This window comes from Astatotilapia calliptera, chromosome 9 (assembly GCF_964374335.1).
Source record: "Astatotilapia calliptera chromosome 9, fAstCal68.1, whole genome shotgun sequence".
Taxonomy (NCBI): Eukaryota; Metazoa; Chordata; class Actinopteri; order Cichliformes; family Cichlidae; genus Astatotilapia; species Astatotilapia calliptera.
In genome coordinates, this window is record NC_137430.1 from 7,560,843 (window position 1) to 7,580,351 (window position 19,509).

Here is a 19,509-nt window from a genome sequence, read left to right on the forward strand (position 1 = left end):
GTCTACACTGTCAGAAATATCAGAGCCAGTTTGTCTAGATTAGACAGCGTGATTTTTCAGATTTGTGACTTGTGTGCTAAGCTACATTGCTGTGACTGTGTCCATCCTTACGTCCATCTGCCTGTAGTGCACGAGGAGGCCCATCTGCAGTGTTATTGCTCTTGGCTGCCTCTGACAACTTAATGGGATGTTTGATTTTCACATCAGACTTCCTGCGCCGACTTACCCTTTGGTAGTTTGACTTCCACCCGCTTACCTCTTGAAATTCAAAACAAACACGCACATATTCACACATATATAAATACACAAATGCAACACTGACCTCACATCACCTGCGACACACATTGCTAATTTCATTTACTCAAACGTAAGCGCAGACGACAGATCCAAAACACACACTGCGGTTGTGCGCTCTTACTTTGAGGCCAGTTATTTCCATAGTTTCCCCATTTAGTTTGTACAAATAATTCTCGACGGGAATAGGTCTGAGGTATTTTTCACATCTCACTTCAAGGCCATCAGACAACTTGTTTGTCATCACGTGCAGGCCATGAGGATGACCTAGCCATGAGACTCAGTACTCTGCGCTCAGTGGTATCGCTTACACCCACTGATGGCTATCTAGCAGTCAGCCATGTCTGCTCTCTGTCTCTGTGACATATGATGATAAAAGATGTCTTCTAAATATCATGAAGTGATGACTCCAGGTTTATGGCCCCATGTGACCTTTTTGACTTATCCATTTGGTCAGAATGCTTAGTGCATTAGGAATGCCCCAAACAACCACTATTTATGTCTTTACTCTGGTAGAATGAACCTTTGTTTCTTCTAAAAGTTAGTAAAATAGCATAAATAGTGGCACCAGCAGTATGATAACAGCACACACTGAGAAATAAGTGCTGGTGCCTGTCGATGGCAAAATTAAAGGTTGTTAGTGAATTTTGGGAAAACGAAACAGGAGTATGTAAAAGTGTTGATTCTCAGGAGAAAGTCTGTATGTGTAGGTTTGGTTCATTTTATGAACTCATGAGTAAATGCTGATTACTAAAAGCTGCTTATTGGTCAGCTGTGATTAAGCGGATTAGGTTGCATTTTAGCACTAATCTATTTTTCTGTAACATGTTATAGTAATCTCATTTCAGTAAGGAGTAGCATTTACCACTTGAGTCTGAGTAATGATAGTTATCAGTCCCAGGTATGTGTCTGAGATTTGCTGGTCAGCTTGCTTGGTATCTGATGTTATAGTCATTCTAAGGAAAACAGTGGAAAATATGGTACGAAAAAAACGATTGTGCAGTCGCTTCACGAGAGGCTGTGAGAGCGCACAATATCAGGGGAACTCTCCTTAAGAGTTGCAGGAGGTTGCTGTCTTACTTTTAATCTTTACTTTGTTGCAGATCTGCTTTTCTGATTGTCTAGAAGCTGTCATCTGGTTTCTAGTGCAGAACACATTCTAGTGTGGAACATGTCCACTTTGCAAAAACGTCAGCTACTACCACCTTCTTTGAGCCCAAACTCATTTCAAACAGGTTGATGGGATGTTTAAAAATATGCTGTACTGAACTGACATTTCTAAAAATTTAGAACTCAGAAATAATGCAGCATGATATCACTTCACAGTTCAAAAGCCAGCATCCGTTATAGCATAGAGATGCATAAATGATCATCTCCATCAGTAAAAGTGCCGCTAATGCTGAATGACATACAGTATACAGGTTTGGGATCAATACGTGCAGCCAATATTAACCCAGTTCCTGCAAACATTTGCCTACGTCGTAAAACTTGATATGTTGCCCTACTGATTTCAGGTTTTAAATTGTTTTCCATTACAGTTTGTTTGCATTGACATCTTAGACAGTGTACTATCTTTTTCCAAAGAAGAAGGTGGTAACGTAGAGGTTAGTTTCTCCAAGGCAGGTTGCCTTATGTGACAAAAGGATGAGGAAAAAGTTTCTTCCTCTTTCTGAGAAGGTTAGGTAAGGCCCATGTTTGAACAATGCTAGAGTTTGTCACTAATGAAGGTTAAAGTTACATGTTTGCAACACAGAAATCTAAAGTTCTGCAGACTAAAGACATTCACAGTGTATTTCCTTTATTTCATTTTAAATAGCAGTGCATTTAGTATTTTTGTCAGACAGCTTGATCCAGGACATAATCAAAGAGCTAACTCAATCTAAACTGTACTGTTGTTTGCCAATGTCAGTGACATGCTAGCTCATCCGGCTCATGATCATGTTGTTTGGATTAGCGTGGAAACCAGTTGAATGAAACAAACACCAGCAATTGTTGTATGAAGACTTTTGAGCCTGCAAAAACACTTAGCAGAGAAATAGCATTTTTATCTGGTCCACAGTATTGGATGTTGCCTGCACAGTAAACAAACAGCACCAAACAACTGTGAGCACTCTGTGAACCCTTCAGACAATGTGGGTGTGTGTGTGTGTGTGTGTGTGTGTGTGTGTGTGTGTGTGTGTGTGTGTGTGTGTGTGTGTGTGTGTGTGTGTGCGTGTGTGTGTGTGTGTGTGTGTGTCTAATCAGCAATCATGGCAAAGATTATTTTCACATGAGCAAGCAAAAGAAACAGATAATTTAGACTTTAAAAGCAAGACAAACTGCCCCTAACTCTGTGTATGTTTGAGTGTACATGAAGCAAGTGTCAGAAAAAGTTCATCCTTGTGTGTGTGTGTGTGTGTGTGTGTGTGTGTTAGGACCGTATGCAGGGAGGGGGGGACAGACAGCGTGAGCTCCTGCTGTTCTGGCTCTGTGGATACGTTCACTCTGCCCTCATTAGATGGTTAACCAGCGTCCAGTCAGGCACAAAAAAAAAACGGGGCCCCTCCAACTGACTATTCGTCTCATCTCCAGAGACAGCAAACAAACCTCCTCACAACACCGATCTAACGCTCCATGAGTGCACCCGCTGCAGCTTGGAACAGAAAAAACAGAAGTATGAAAAGGCTGGGTTGTTGCAAAAACAGCGAGGGGAGGGAAGATTCAATCGATTTGCTATGTATAACCATATCTGACATGCATGTCGGTAGCTGCTTGCTAATTACGGTCCAAATCTACACTAGAAGGTTGTTGTGTCACTGGGAACAATCTGCTGATTGTTGTGTGAGAAGATTGGTCAGACAAGGGCCGGCCACTTTCCCCACTCCAATTATCCCCATTTAGCGGTTCTGCTTCAAGCTGCCTGGACGGCCAAGAGGGGAAAAAAGGAGGAAGCGAAAGGAAAATTGAAAGACGTCAGCAAGACAGAGAAAACAGTCCACCGACTGTCAGGCCATTCTTTTGACACGGAACTGTGGAAAATTAAGCGTGCTTTTGGTGAGGATGTTTTTACTTTGCAGCAGCGGGCATTTTAAGAGCGATGATCCTTGCCCTAATGAGCTCAGCTACCTCTCCCCCTCCACTTCTACCTCCCCTGGCCAGTAGGGGTGAGAGGAAGGGAGAGGGACAGAAAGGGTCGATTATGAATTGAGTTAATGAGCCTGGGTTCGGGTGGTGAGGTGGGGGAGGATGGGGAAAGGGCAGCCTGAGAATTCGCCCTTTTCCCCCTCTCTCTCTATTCCTTGTTTCCTGTTTCCTTCACCCTTCCTCTCTTCCAAACTCCTGCAGGTGTTGTTGAAGTAACCTGATTGCTAGTGAAGGATTTCCGTTGCTGGAGGTGTCAGATGTGTCAGATGTGACAGCTCCTGTAAGTGTATCTGATCTCTGACTACTTTGAAGGAGAGCTGAACAGAGTCTAAATATGATCAATACTGATAAAAATAATATACATTAGGTTACAGTTCATGCAGTATCTGCAGACTGAGTATGAATCCAACACCAGTGTTTCAGAAATAATTGGTTTTCCTGCCCATGGAAAAAATCAGAAATTATTCTTTCTACGTAAGGAACTATCAGCTATGACTTAAACAGCCTTCCTGATTTTGTAACCATGTAACAAAAATAAATAGATAAATCCAAGAATATACATTTACTGTATTTGTATTAGTATTAGTGAAATAACACATTAAACGTAGCACAGGATAAATACAACAACAAAACAAATGTTACCAAAACTGACAAAAGCTTACCAACCAGTGTTACTCTGATCCAAGGTCCTTTTAGCTTCTTGGATAAAGAAGCTGCATAGCGAGCAAGAGGGAGACATTTCCCTGATGTCAGATCTTTTCAGTCATGTCAGAGGTCACGTTCACCACAGTTTGTCTTTAAGTAAAAAACATTTGCAAGCACCCAAACACGAGCTGTTGGTGTAGCAGGTGTGAAATACCTGCAAACTGCTAACATGCTGCTGTTAGCTTCCCGCATGCTATGCAACGTTTGCTGTCAACTGCAGGAAACTACACTAAATACAACTTACACTTATTCACAGTGACAGAGGAACAGCCTCTCTGCACAGTGAAACAGTTAGCTTTATAATGTAGAAGCAAGAAAGTTCAGCTTTGACCGTATTAACATGTGTTAGTATTGATGAATGTTCAGTCACATTCATCAATACTAAAATAGTTTTTCACTGGTGAAATGTGTTGCACTTTGCACCATGCATGACACTGCGCATGTTGGCTTATTTTAGCATGCTAAAGTTAGCAGTGCTAGCACCAGTAGCCTTCTTTACCCAAGTGCGATAGATAAATTTTAAAAATATATATGCGGTTCTTAGATTGCAGTCATGGAATCAAGACATCCCTTTTGTTTTTCATTCCGCCCATGCTGGTGCACAAGGAGAGAGGTGAACCCGTGGGCATGCTGAACTCCATGGCCAAGCCTGACAGAGGTCAGAGGGAAGCGGGAGGAGGGTAGAAAAGTGCGTTTGTGTTCCTCTGCGTGCCACATAGAGGGCTTGGCCTACTAAGACTGATTTCAGCCCTAGCAGCAGCCCATTAGAGCTCCTGCATTTCACCCACTGAGCTCGCTTCAACACCCCGACTTGATCAGTCAACCATGTGACTCAGGCCTGGAGCCAGAAGGACTAGAGACAGACAAGAGGGGCGAGGCAGACAGCAAGCGGATTGGTTTCATGAGCGGCAACATTGCTCACATTTATCAATTCCACTTTCAATCTAATAGAGCCAGATTTCGTGGCTGGAGATTTGTATCAAACCACTTATCTGCCCAATTTATCAAGAATCCTCAAAGGCTCTGCTTACTAGCTGAGTCCATGAGAATGACACAGGGTCAGACCAGTGGACAAAAACCCTCATTCTGCATTTGGCCTCTCCAAACCAAGCTGAACTTTCCATCGAAGATAATGGTGGACTGCTGATCTTCAGCACCATATCAAAAGAAGGCCATTTCCCACACTAAGGCCTGTCTCTTTCCCACAGACGACTCCAAAATGCACAGCACAGATAGCTACGCTCTGTCTCTGCGCGCTCAATATTAGCCATGCCAAGCTTATCATCAGCACATTCTGACACAACTCTCCACAGGCCCCCTATTCATTCCCTGTTTTCATTCTCCTTCACCCCAAAAATGTGTATTGTACGCTGGTCACAGGAGAAAAAAGTCAAGTCAAACAAAAGAGCTTTTTGTGTACTATCCAGGCGCCAACTTCAGTAAACAAAGTGTGCTAATAAAAGAGCTCAGTTACAGTGCTTTTTATTTGCTTCAGTCTTGTTTGCTGAGTCACAGCGATTTCAAATTCCCTTGCATGCCACCACATTACATAAACAGGAGCTTTGTCCATGATCAGGTCACCAGGATGTTTGATGTTTTAATGTCCCTCAGCAGCAAAACGGGAGCCTGTTGTTCACAGTGACGCTACATGACAGACATAACGGGAACGGGACGGGAACGGCCTGGTGACATTTCACTCGCGACACGCTGCGACCTTTCAGTTCGTCATCCTGCACTGACGAGACACGAGCACTGATGGAAGAGATAACACTCTGCCACCAGTCTGCCCTTTAGTGTCTGGCATAAACACACACACTGACAATGATGTTGTCCATCTGCCTCCAAGGCAGTGATGTGTTCCCCTGAGGGATGATAGTCAAATTAAGACAGCTACTGATGTGTCCATATGAGTCCCACCTTTCAAAAAGGCCTGTTTTACTTAAATTGATGTGTTAAATGTACGAAAGGTAACATTCTCACACCGTGTCAGAAGGTTTCAGGGTGTTGGCATTTACAGGTTATATACATTTTGACCAAAACTAAGTTCCATGGCAGGTTATCGAATCTTATCACCTCACGCACGATGATCGATGATCAGTCTATCTTGGAATTGTTGCTGTTGGACGTCTATGACAAGGTGCCGTAACAACAGAGAAGTGAACGCTTTTAGCAGCTGTTAAATTCTTTTATACGCGCTTAAACTACGACTGTAGGAAGGAGGTAAATTAATGCGTTGGACCGTTTATTATATGCACACTTTGAAAGTAACACCATCTTTCTATTGCAAATCAAGCCTATGTGATTTTTAAATGAGTAAAAGTAACCTTTAATACGTCTTTCTTTTGCACTCAAGAGCAGCCTCTGTACGCCTCTTTGTTGTATATATTTTTTAATACGGTATTTTATCATTTATCATTACAGTGGTGGTTTTCCCTCCTGCAAAAGACTGTTTCTAAACTTTGTTGACCTCTGCAAAAATAAAAAGCAAAACTGTATTTTCTTTCTCCCCTATCTATCTTCATATTAAGCCACTGATTCACTTTAAGTTTTATCTATGAGGGAAAAGTTCAATGGGGGCTTTGTCCCACCAAAGTTCATTGCCATGCCATTGGGTAACACACAAAGTCTCAATAAACAGCCCAGATTTAAAATACGTACTTTTATTAGATTGATAACAAGAATGGTTTGTGCAGGGATATTACCATTTTTGTTCTCAATACACTCTAAAAAACGATTCATGGGGTTAGTAAGTAAAGCTTAAAATTAATAGCTTTTTCTGCATAAAAAATTAAGTTTGTTGCATGTACACATTGTAATCAGTTGATAACTTAATTTAATGAGTTGGTCGAAATGAAAATAAAGAAAACAGTCTTAGCTCAGTAATATATCGATTTTGAACAGACATTTCTGTGTTAACTTAACATGAAAGTGTATTCAGTTAATACAACTTAAAAATCTCGTAAGCGTCCTTTAAAAGCTGAGTACAAGGCTGACTTGCCCGGACATGTTGTGCTCTCAGACCACTGATCGAAAGAAACGGAGGCAAAGAGAGAAAGCAGAGAAGCGGCATTTTGTACGGAACATTATCAAACGTTAAAGCTTTGTGGTGAGTACAATTTTTTGCCTTGTTTTATTCACAGCAGCTAATAACTCTAACTTTAACTCTATCAACACGCACTGCAAGAAATCCTTTTTACACAACACTAAACTCTTCCTCGGTGAGTGGTGGTGATAAGCTAGTAACGTTACACTTCTGGCTAACTTGTGAAGTAATTCGACCGTAACATTAGTCTTTGTTAAGTTTTGTTTTACGGTGGCAGCCAAATGGTGTAAATTGACACTGAGCTTCTGTAGCAGTAGTTTTAACTCTGCAAAGACAGGGTAATACATGTTTTTCTTCTTTCTACTTTGAAATCGTTGCAGCGTTGATGAAGGTTTGACCAGCAAAAGGCTGGGCCATTTTACATTCATGACTAAACAAATGTAGGTTACTGAGTATACATTCGGTTTAACATCGATGCATTTTGATGTTTAAGTCCTAGAGTTATTTTTATGTGAGATTGAAGTTTGTTAATTGAGCCCTAGCTGAAGAACAGCCTGTGTCAAAGTTCAGTCAAAAAACGCGGGCGAGGAAGCGAACGCCATGTTGTAGAAACGCCACAGGAAAGATCTTAAGTAACATTCATAAACTAGTTGTTTTAATGACATTACATTGAGTGTGCATTAGCACATAAAATATAATTTTGCTCTTTTGGGTGTTAACTGCAGATACATAAGCGCAGTTGTATCACTTAAGAAAAAATATCTTTGATTTGGAAACATAACATTCTCCATTCGCAGGCAGGAAGTTGTCAATCAAGCACCAAAAATCAATGACCTGAAAGAAAGATGGCCTGCTCTTTTTGATGCAGTTCAGGTAAATATTTTTCCATAAGATAATTTGCAGTATGTATTCTTTTAAAGTAAATTGTATACATTAACATGTTGTGCCTATTTGTGCCTTTTTTTTATACAGATAAACCAAGAATTCAGAAGGATCACCACTGTTAACCTGGAGACAACATTCATGGCAAAGCTGGACCAGTACTCTCAGAAAATAATGTCCTTGCTGTCCTCAAGAGGAGGGGCTGCAAAAATGCGCATTCGGCGCATCCAGAACATGCTGCTAGAGGTATGAATGAATGAAATGTAGTTTATTTCAAATAGGATAATCCACTTTTTTTTCCAATAGGTGATATTGAGTCTTAAAAGGTAGCTGTTTACAACTCAACTATGTCAAATTATTGTTTAGAGCTTGAGGCACAAATATCAATTAAAACTATAAATACTTAATAATAAAACAAATTATAGGTGATGTGGATCATGATTGGCAGAGTAATTTGCAAGATTTTGCAGTTTTTCTATTTGTTACCTGGATTTTTCAAGTTCATGAATTGATCATTTCAGAGAAATGGCTCTTTGAAATGATCAATTCATTATTTTGATTATCACTGGAAATCTATAATTGGTACAGTTCAGGCCATATAAAGTCAATCCTTTTTTTTTTTTTTTTTTATTGGATGGGATGTAATTATCAAAAACCCATCCTCCTCGAAGAGCAGTTCGACATTCTTTTTCTTATTCACAGGACGATTCTGTGGAGAGAAGGCGAGAGGTCGCTATCTGTGGCTTAGTGGTGTATCTCAGGGAAAAGGAGGAGGATCTCTTCAAAGAGCAGGTAAATCAGACATGACTATACTTTGTATTAGAGGTACGATCTAATCTATTATTAATTGATTTCTAAATTAATCGGCAACTATTTTGATAATTGATTGATCGGTTTAAGTAATTATTTTAGAAAAAGAAGTCCAAATTCTCTGGTTTCAGCTTCATAAATGTGAATCGTTTCTGGTTTCTTTACTCCTCTATGACAGCAAACTGAATATGTTTGACATTTGAGGTCATCATATTGGGCTCTGAGAAACATTGACATTTTTCACCATTTTCTGACATTTTCTGGACCAAACAACTAATCAGATAATCGTCAAAGGAGCTTGCAAAGAGAACCTTCACAGACATAATCAGATAATTGAGAAAATTGTTAGTTGCAGCCCTATTTTGTGTTACTCTCATGTATAAGTATGATTACTTAAAACATTTATATTGATTCTGATCTACCAGGATGGTGGCGGGGATATTACCAATGAAGTGATGAAGATTGTAACCAGAGGTGCCACAACGTCTGATCCAGCCAGCGCAAGGATCATACTTGAAGGAACAGAAGTCCTAGCAGACCTGGATGTACCCAGAGCCTGTGCCTTGCTAATGGGGCTGATATATGCACTCAACCTCAGCTACCCAAAAGAACTGAAAAACACTTTTGAAAAACACTTTTGAAGTGTTTCAAAAGATATTCCTCGAGCTGGATGATCTGAAAGCCAGTCCTAAGGTAATGTCACTAAAAAGTAAACTGTTGTACTAAAAAATGTGAAGAGTGAGGCTATCCTCAAATTAAACGGGAAATGTTCCACTGTTGTTTGCAATGTGTTGTGTTACATACTTTACAGTAGGCAGTAGGTGTAAAGTTGAGCGTTGAGCATTAAGTACACCTAGTTAAAAATAATGCACTTTAAAAGGATAGCTCGGGTCTTTTGAAGTGAGGCTGTATATGAGGTACATATGTATTGTGAGTGTATTACACACAGTAGATGGCAGTCAGTAAGCTCCACCTACGGAGAAGCAGACGGGGCCACCGGCACGCAAGATGAGCCTCCATCCTAATAAAACTGATGTCAGTTTAAATGTACATTATATCAAGAATATGTTTACTGCTTTATTTTGCTATCAGACAGCCTTTTCTGTGAGGAAAGAGAAGTTCTACTGCTTGTTGTTTCAATCGCTCTGGCCCACCAGCGTCCATGGACAAAAACAGCAATTTTACCTGACAGCACACAGGAGTTGCTGGTCTCCTGCTGCCTTGATCAGTAAGTGTAATTGTGTTATTTGGTGACTTTGGTGTTAGTTTGGGTTAGTTCAGATTTACCAAAGTCACACAAACAAACTGAGCCTATCGTGCGTGTTGGTGGCAGGAATGTGCTGACTGCTGTCTACTGTGTGTAATATACTCACAATGTACTTCATACTTAAAAAAACCTAAACTATCACTTTAACACAAACAAACTTGAATCAGAGCATGACTGTCAAAATGTTCAGTCTTTTTGAGACAGATTTACAGGGGTGTTTTATGTCATTTATTTTATGGAGGCAACAATTTTGTCTGCTATTGAAATGTCAATGAGTCTGGAATGGTGGACTGGTGTTCTAATAAACAGTTTGATCATAAAACTGGAATTTCAATGTGTAATTTATTGTATAATTGTAAGTTATAAGTTATTGTAAGTTACTAGTACTCAAAAAAATTAAGGTAACAATTTGCATGGATATTTCTGAGTAGAATAAAAGTAAAAAAATAAGTTTTAATAACTAAATGGAGTAATTTTTTAAACAATTAAAATTAAGTTGGTTCAACTTAATTAAGCTTGTAGAGGACAAAGCAAATCATGTTGTTTGTACGTAAGGAATAGAGTTTGCCTAACTAGAGAACTCTTGTGGCATTTACGCTATAGTGGCTAAGCTGAAGTAACTTAAAAAGATCCATGCAAATTGTTACCTTAATTTTTTTACGTTAAGCCAGCAGATCTTTTTTTAGAGTGTAGGCTGACATTTCTGTGTGTATTAGTTTCAGTATTAGTCCGTTTAATGTCTCATGACTCTGTATCGCTATTGCTCTTTTTTTGTCTCTCAATGCTCACTGTGTCTTTCTTCACCACAACAAACCGGTTAAAATTTGTGTGCCATAGTTAGCCACTCTCTGTCCATCCTGTTACTTTTATAGCAACAATTTATTGATTTGCTTACTCTGGAAAAAAGTATATCAGGTGAAGGTTTACCACACTGGACCAAGAAATTAGAATTATAAATTTGGAAACAGTTGCTGACCCATATTTAAATACTATGATTTAATAAGTGTAATAGAAATAAGTCCCTTTAAAAACTGCAATGAAGATTAAATGTTTAACTTAACAGTGACATATTCTGGTTGATATGTTTATTGGTTCATTTTCAAGTTAGAAAAATTAAAGCTCTCTCGCATTGGAGACTAACTCTGATGCTTCTGCTAGAAAGAAGAAAAGAAAATTTTCATTTTTTTTTTTGACTGGAATGACAGAAGTATAACTTTAAGAAGTTTCTTACAAAATTATAATCTCAACCCCTAAATTTGGATGATCCATCACTCAAGGTAATCTATTTGTGCACCTCCTGACTGCTTTCAGTATGGCTGCTATTGTTAAAATGCTCAGTTGAAGTGAAGTTGAGATTGCTGTTGATTTACTTCTGGGGCTTCATTTATAATCAAAACAAGGCTGAAAAGCCACTTTCTCGTTAGCTACATAATACAAATCTAACTTTTTGCATATCTGTACAGAAATGCTGACACAAGGCAAACAAACAGTAATCTCTAATCTAAATGCTATGTTGACCCATCCATCTGCCCCAGCTTCAACACTAAATGACTCAGAACATGACTCAAGTGTGAACAGGGAACCTCCTCCAGCTGGAAAAAAAGAAAAGAAAATGGAATAAATAGGATTACTTTCCCAGGCACTGGGTCCGTCTTTAGTTTCAAGTTCAAGTTCAAGTTCAAGTTCAACTTTATTGTCACTTCAACCATATACAGTTTAAAAATACACAGTGAGGCGAAACAACGTTCCTCCAGGAACCAAGGTGCTACAAGACAAGTTAGTGCAAAAAAAATAATAATATATAATATATCTAGTAATAATATTGTGCAAAAGAGCATTTACAGGTTGGTGTGTGCGATGGTTTGGTGGTGTAGGTCAGTGTGTTTGCGCTTGTGTTGGTTAGTTTGAAAGGGCTCTGGGCTCGGTTCTTCCCACAGGCAAACAGAGGTTAATGTGTTGCTGAGCAAAAGAAGCACTCAGCAAATTTGACAGGAAATTCCCAACAACAACCAATTCCATTTTTTTCTTAACCACCAAATCCCTCATTTGACTTGAGGGTGGAGAGGAAGGAAGGTCCACCGGTGCCAAGAACGACAAGTGAATTAACTGTCGGTTTCTTTCTGCTTTTTCTTTTTTAAACCTTTGCTACCACAGAAACAAGCTGTCACACAAAATGAAAAGAATAACTAATACAGTGTTTAAGAGCCTTCCTCATTCTGGCTATCGTCATTAAAGCCAGGCCTCTGTCCTCCAAGTATTTTCTTACACCTCTCAAAGGTTTATTTTGATTGAGGTTCCTGCAGACCTATAAACCCTTTCGTGAATACATTTATTTGTCTTTCTTTTCTTTGATTAAAATAAATGCTTCTCTAGGGCAACACACAGAAAAAGTGTGGTGTGGAAAAAAATTCCCTCCTTCAGATGTGATGTTGATATGCACCGGACGGGGTTCCACAAAAAGGTTATTGTGTGCCTTAATTGTGCCCAGTCAGTCATGACAGTGGTGGGGAGTGAGTACTGCCCATATTGAGGGTTGGGCCCATCCCTGCCCTTATGTTGCAACGACTCCACAGCTGTCATCACCTCATTGTCCTGCCAATTACCCGTAATTACTCCTGGCAGCGTCAGTGTCATTCAGCAGCGCTAACAAAAGGCATTACCTTCCTGTCTGTTTGATCAAGAGAGCTACGGATGTTGCCCGAGAGGAAGCACATTCAAATGATATGCTTTTTAAATGTCAGTGTGATAAATTGAAACAAAAAGCTTTCTTTGTTGAACTTACTGTGCTGTGACGCTATACTGGACGATATCCTTCTTGCCCAGCCAATGCAGCTCCTTTTTTTTACATGGCAAAACATAGTAAAGAGAAGAATGCATGCAAACACTAAACCTAAAGCTCCGTCTATAAGGCCATTCACTCATTACTCATGTTTTTTTACTGATAGTTGGTCTGTAGTCAGTCATACTGACTGACATGTTTGCATTTAAGTTTTCAGTGACCAAGCAAGCAGTTGCCTCCAGATGTTGAGCCTGCAACACCCTCAGCATGTGCATGACCACCATTGGAAGTCATTGCAACCTGTCTCCAACCAATCGAGGTCCAAGTCGGGCTGATTGCAATCATTACAAGACAGACTGGTGACAATCTGGAAATGATTGCCTCCTAATTTATGAATGCAGACAAATTTTCAACATATTGCAATGAATCAGTCGAATCATTCTGTGTTGATGAGCACAATTAGTCTGAGACCATAGACTGGAGTTGGACTGGTTGCTAACTGGTTGCCAACTGGTAATATATATATACAATATATAATATAAGTGCAAGGTTACATGGTAAATTTCAAGTTAAACTGCTGTTCTGGTGAAAAAACATCACTATTTCTATGAGGGCCTGGGAGGACTCTATAGTCCCTTTTCCACTAGCAGCTTATTGGATAGGTTGGCCAGGTATTTTTTCAGTACCTGCTCGGCCACGGTTCCAAGCAATCCAAACTGGTACTAAAATGTGATGTGGTCAGACTGCATGTCACTGATTGGCTGGTCAGTAGCCATGGATCATGAGGGAGTCTCATTCACAAAATTAAAAAATACCATTTTTGAAACTCAGGAATGAAGGAAATGGCTAGAATGGCTTTTTTCAGTAACGAGTAATCTAACTAATTACTATTCCTATCGTTACAACGCCGTTACCGTTACTAACAAGAAGATGCGGGCTGCAGTCGCGTTACTATTTTTCAACAAACAGACGGTTGAAGCTGCGTTCAGCTTACCGCATGTTATATCAGTTGCACGGAAGTAGCTGTCTACGTAAGTAAAAAGTACAGCTTTTAGCAGCTGCGCATGCTCCCGCGGTCAGCAATCACTGTCTGGTAGACTATCAGTTTTTTGCACAACACCTGGAGCTAAGGGGGCAAAACAATCGCACGAGTGCTGCTGTTTGACTGAGGAGGAATAAAGTAGTCGTGGTAAGCCAATCACATGACCACTTTAAGATGACAAAGCAACAAGATGATATATACCAGTTTTTAAATTGTGTTGATAGGCCACGTAAAACCAGAGTCATGATAAACAATATATACGCGTGTTTTTCCTGAATAGTTTTGCCACGTTTAGTGTCTAAGGACAGTGCTACCAAGCACTCTCTGCTTATGACCAAAAAAATTAAAAAAAACAAAAAAAAGCCCGTTCATGCTGGTAGAAAAATGCACCATTTCAACCAATCAAAAAATGATATGGCAACATGACATTTGGTTGTTTAGGAAGAGAAGGAAGTTAGGAGTGACGGAGAGAGAGAGCGAGAGAGACAGAGACAGAGATAAAGACAGCAGAAAAAGAGAGCGAGTTTTGAGATTTGAGAGATTTGTGATGTTTAGCGTGTTTGGAGTGTGTAGTTAATGTGTTGTCTTGTGTAGTTAGTGTGTAGTGTTGTGGATAGTTTTGTTTTGTGTATCAGAACAATGAGGTGACTGCAGTCTCCAGGTAGAAACAGGAGTGAAACACCTCCTGCTTTCAGGTATCAGACTGTGATGTTCTCCTTTATAGTGGACAGAAATTATTTTTTTGGAGTGGCACAGATAATTTGTGTGGCATCTTATTGAATGCAGAACACCTGATGGTTATGTAAATAGTTTGAAGTGGTTATTTAAAAAAGGGTAAAAGGTAAATGGCTGCAAATAACTTTGTTGTTTGCTAAACTTGGTCAATTTTAAAATCATATGCACATTTATATTTGCATTTAAAGTTATGAAATATGATTCATTAAACATGTTTGTGGATGTTACAGTAAAAGATATAACTTTTTCTACTCTGATTTTATGTTTTTGGTCTGATTTTAGATCAATTGTGTTAATACAGTATGTCAAAATGAAAACATAACTATAAATTCAGACACGTGAGGTTGTGTTAAAAAGGATGATACCAAACAAGGGAAAGTAAAGAGTTTTTAAAGGTGAAATGTGGAGGAAACATCAAAAGTAGTCAAAAATGGCCAATTACACCCTGGACCCCAGAGGGTTAAAAAAAAAAAAATTTAAGTACTTTTCAAGTAATTAATTACTTTTACAATCTTGTAACTCACTTACTAACTCAGTTATTTTTTTGAAGAAGTAACTAGTAACTATAATTAATTACTTTTTCAAAGTAACTTTCCCAACACTGGATATCAGTAATTTTGTTTGTGCTGCAGTGGCCAAACAATGTTTCCTGTAGTGTGACTGCAGAATAAATGGACAGTCCAGGTTTTGAAGTCTGCTTGAAGTCCAGCAGGAGGGCACCTGCAGCTGGGGTAGTGCAGTCTACACAAAACTGACAAAAAACTGCTGAAAGTCGTAACAGTTTGTGCAAACCACTTCTGATGTTGTTTCAGAGACAATTTCAAACAAGGTGCAGTCTTCTTAATTACTGAAAGAGTCGCTGGTGCCATGAGACACGTGAATACAATGGTATATATTGTATATTCTTGCTTAGTTTATGGCCAGTAACACAGCTGCAGTGTTTCTTCTTCAAAGGATGCAATCAGTAACCTGCTGCATTATCTTGCTTATTACGGTAAATGTGACAGTGTCCACATGATTTGTGACCGGCATGTCCTGCAATGTTATGTTAGTGCAGTCTAGATAATTGCTGTATAGCTCAGACTGTACTACAAACCCTAAATCTTCCTTTGCAAATCTCATTATGTGATAAAAAAGAACACACTGCAGATGTTTCTGCTCTCCTAGATATCACAGCTCTGTGTCCGTCTGCCACTGGTTATCCAAACCAGGGGTTTAATCATTACCGAGAGCCCAGACGTGTTCCCATGCTGCGACTGATTTCACTGTCATTTTTCATCCATGAGCGGCTTGAATGAACTTTACAGCTACAGCTCCTTCACTTAATCATGTTTTATGGCTCCTCTGACCCTGGCTGCCGAGAGGAGATGGCAGAACATGGCGGGCCAAGGCCTTAAACTAATATTTATGAACCAGCTTACGCTGACTGTTTGCCAGACAGGAGCTTCCTCTATGGAACAGTGGCAGAGGCTCATATAGACTACACAGGGCATAGATAAAACAGCGTAAAACTTAACTCTTAAAAAACAATTACAGGGCTGACAATCGCCAAATAAGATGTGAGCCGCATCCTGCCGCAGCAGTATGCAACAGTTATCTAAGTTCCAAACAGTCAAACATGAGGTAAATGCACAGAAGTAAATATTTCTTAAAGGGAAAATAGCAGAAATCACATATAAAATCAGTCAGTAGACGCAAAAAATAAAAAATTGAGGGGCTAAATCTGGCCCTGTATCAAAAATACTCAAGTCCACAATGAAGTTAAAATGTTCACATGTGTACTTTACATAATTGAAGATGGCTGACCTTCCCTGAGCATGGTTCTGCTGGAGGTTTCTTCCTGTTGAAGTGGAGTTTTTCCTTCCCACTTTCACCAAGTGCTTGCTCATAGCTGTTGCTGATGGTTTTTCTCTGTATTGTTGGGTCCTTATCTTGCAGTATAAAGCACTTTGAGGCAACTCGTATTGCCATAAATGAAACGGAATTGAGCTGAATATAAAAAAGGCTTACATCACAATAATTCATTGTGAATTAACTATCTAATAGTAGTTATTTCTGTTTCAAAAGCTAAAACGGTGCAATCTCCTGGAGTTGCTATAGTAGGGTTGTACTGCATTTTACAGTGTAAGCCAAAACTAAACATTTGATAAAATGCCCAAGATTAAAATCATTACAGGAAATCCAACCTGCCTTCAGCCACCACTTATAAATACTAAAAAACAACAATTAAAAAAAATCTAATTAAAAAACAACAATTAAAAAAAATCTAATTAATAGTCCCTCATAAACCTAAATCCTGGCAGTACCATTTACCATTTGATACACAATAATAAAGCTGGGAATCTTGTGAGAGACACTTTTTCTTTTTCTTTTATCAAACTGTTCTCCCACTAGGAGCTCAGTCTGAGTGGAGTTTTTTTTCTCCTCCTCTTACCTCATGTAGTGTATTTTCGTTGTTTTTTTTCCTATCAGCCTACCTTCTGACATGTCTGCCCAATGTGATGTTTGTGTAAAGTTGGTCAGAAGGTTCCTTTGTGAGTGCGCATGCGCCATTAGCGTGCTGCCTGCTGTAACCCCTAATTTCCCTCGGGATGAATAAAGTATTCTGATTCTGATTCTGATTCTGATTAAAAAAAGGGTGAAGATTTTGGGAAAAGAGGTTAACTCCAGTCAATTTGCAGTTACATCCAAAGTGAGATCACCCTCATGATATTATCAGAGTGATTTCTTTTGCTTTTGCCTCCAGAGCCTGCATTTGCAAAAATGCTGAAGCAAGAAAAATGAAGATAAAAACTACTACTACAGTCACAGTAAGCTGCAAGCCTAACAGGTGGCCTTTCAGAGTCCCACACACTGGGGGAAGCAGAAATCATCCAAACAGCACAACATGACCCGTGACAACTACGGTTTCCCAAAACACATGCGACAAAATCCACACGTTTGTAGGCAAAGTGCTGCATCCAAAGTCAAAGTTTTTGACTCCATTTGATATATTTTGGATAATTTTTTTCGCATTTCATCCACATATTTAAAGTAGCACGTTTATTTCATGTCTCCAGTGATAATCACTCATGCTGACTGGGGTTGATGAAATGATATGGAAGATAATATCCAGCTACCCCAAGCTAAAGTGAAAACAAACATGCAAGACATTTTAAACTTGCATCTGTCTCCCCCAACTTTTTTCCAACATGTAGTGGTTTTGCTATTTTTCCTTTCTTTCGCTTTAATTCAGTTTCTTTCATTTATGAATCATTAATTCATTCTTGCATTACGTCACAGCATACACTTCTGATTGGATTTACAGGCGAGAGGAGACGAAAGGGTTTGACTCAGTCACTCTCAGGGAGAGGGAAAGCTAGAGAGCAAGGAGAGAGGGGGAAAAAGGAATTAACTGAACAAGGGTGCGTTCATAAATTTTACTTTTGCTTTCCTTCTTTCAAAAGCTTCACAGTCTCACTTCAAATTCTTTTTTCAGTGTTCATGCTGTTATTACTACCCCCTGAAATTCCCATAAGTCCAAACACATTGCCAAATTGCCATATTTCACACACAATGTCAGAAAACGGTGGCACACTACTGAACAAGGAAGTCCTAGTTTACAGTTTTGCGGTGTGCCTGCATAACTTTTACACCTCGCTGTGCCAGCATCAACATTCGAGGCCTCCAAACCACACCGTACTCACTTCCAGAGCTCATACTGTGAACTCACAACAGCTTTTCTGAGAAATTTATTTATCAAGAAGACAGACCGTTGTAATATTCGACTGAGGCAAGACCAAGGTCGACTGGAAACCTGTCTCCAAGCTTGAGGTACCACTGCCAACACCTCTGCCGGGACGGGTGGAGACAGTCTCGAAAAAGTGGCAACTCTCAGAGAGCAGCCAAAATATCTGACTCCACTTGTAAGACTGAGCTGATGTAATATGTCCTGGAAGGCCTCCTTGTTGCAGTGACCCGGTGAATTTCCCCATATTGAACTAACTTCTGCCACAGTCCCCGCGTGGTATATCAAATGTGAGTGAATGTAGGTTTTATTAAGTGACTAGAGATCTGTAACGTCTAAACACACTGAGACATCGCTCCCTGAGTCTTGGATGTGACCCAAATCAGAGGAGAGACTGCTGAAGTGATGCCTACTCCAACTCCAGTCTATACACTGAGAGTCTTGAGCTGCACTCGACTCCCAAAGTCAAACTGAAGAGCCTTTTTATGATCTGTTTATGTTACTCAAAGCAGCCGCCATTTTCCAGACCCTCTTCAGTTTGGTCTTCTGTACTCGACTCCCGACGGACACATCAGGAAACCTTGGCTCCAACTCCGTGGGAACATGAAAACCAGCCACGAGTGGCGAGAAAACTGTTCTCTTGCATTCATTGGCGCTCCCGTGAATGCAAACGCTCACATCGCTGCTCTTCCGCCCTACGTCCCTCCCCGCGCTGTCCTCACCTGCAGCAATAACTTTGTCACGTCATAAAAAAACAGTTGCTAAAATGAACACCATTTCAACCCCCACCTTGGCCCCAGGTAGCGTGTGAGGAAACACCTCGCTGGAGCTTCGTTCAAACGTGGCTCTGTGCAGGACTACAGCTCTCACCATGTCGCTTGAACTTGGCTCCAGGGCCCTGTGCAGTAAACCAAATGGCACAGCAGTTTCATTGTATGCAGCGAATGTATTTCTGGCCTTTTGGTGCTCTGATTATACAATGTGTGTATTATTTTCATGCGCATTATGTGTAGTGGAAAATGCTTTCATCTCGGGGCAAAGGGGTCTGCTACAGCGTTTCCCTCTCAGCCGCTGAGACTCACAGAGCGGAGACAAGGGTCTG

The 19,509-nt window shown here is 40.0% G+C and overlaps 1 protein-coding gene across 1 annotated transcript; it reads left to right on the forward strand.

Annotated features, from left to right (window-relative positions):
• Nucleotides 1-7,094: 7,094 nt before the first annotated feature.
• Nucleotides 7,095-9,631, forward strand: LOC145430904 (uncharacterized). The gene is made up of 5 exons (XM_080305907.1): nt 7,095-7,228; nt 7,963-8,038; nt 8,138-8,293; nt 8,750-8,839; nt 9,283-9,631. Exons 3-5 carry the CDS (start codon nt 8,189-8,191, stop codon nt 9,496-9,498), a joined length of 411 nt encoding a protein of 136 aa, XP_080162033.1. The 5' UTR covers nt 7,095-7,228; nt 7,963-8,038; nt 8,138-8,188; the 3' UTR covers nt 9,499-9,631.
• The last annotated feature ends 9,878 nt before the right edge of the window (nt 9,632-19,509 follow it).

What these genes read in the sequence shown, in the direction of transcription:
- LOC145430904 (XM_080305907.1), top strand. Translation starts at nt 8,189, where the DNA reads ATGGCAAAGCTGGACCAGTACTCTCAGAAAATAATGTCCTTGCTGTCC. An exon ending in TCCAGAACATGCTGCTAGAG is followed by an intron (nt 8,294 to 8,749) that starts GTATGAATGAAT and finishes TCTTATTCACAG; the next exon opens with GACGATTCTGTGGAGAGAAG. An exon ending in AGGATCTCTTCAAAGAGCAG is followed by an intron (nt 8,840 to 9,282) that starts GTAAATCAGACA and finishes CTGATCTACCAG; the next exon opens with GATGGTGGCGGGGATATTAC.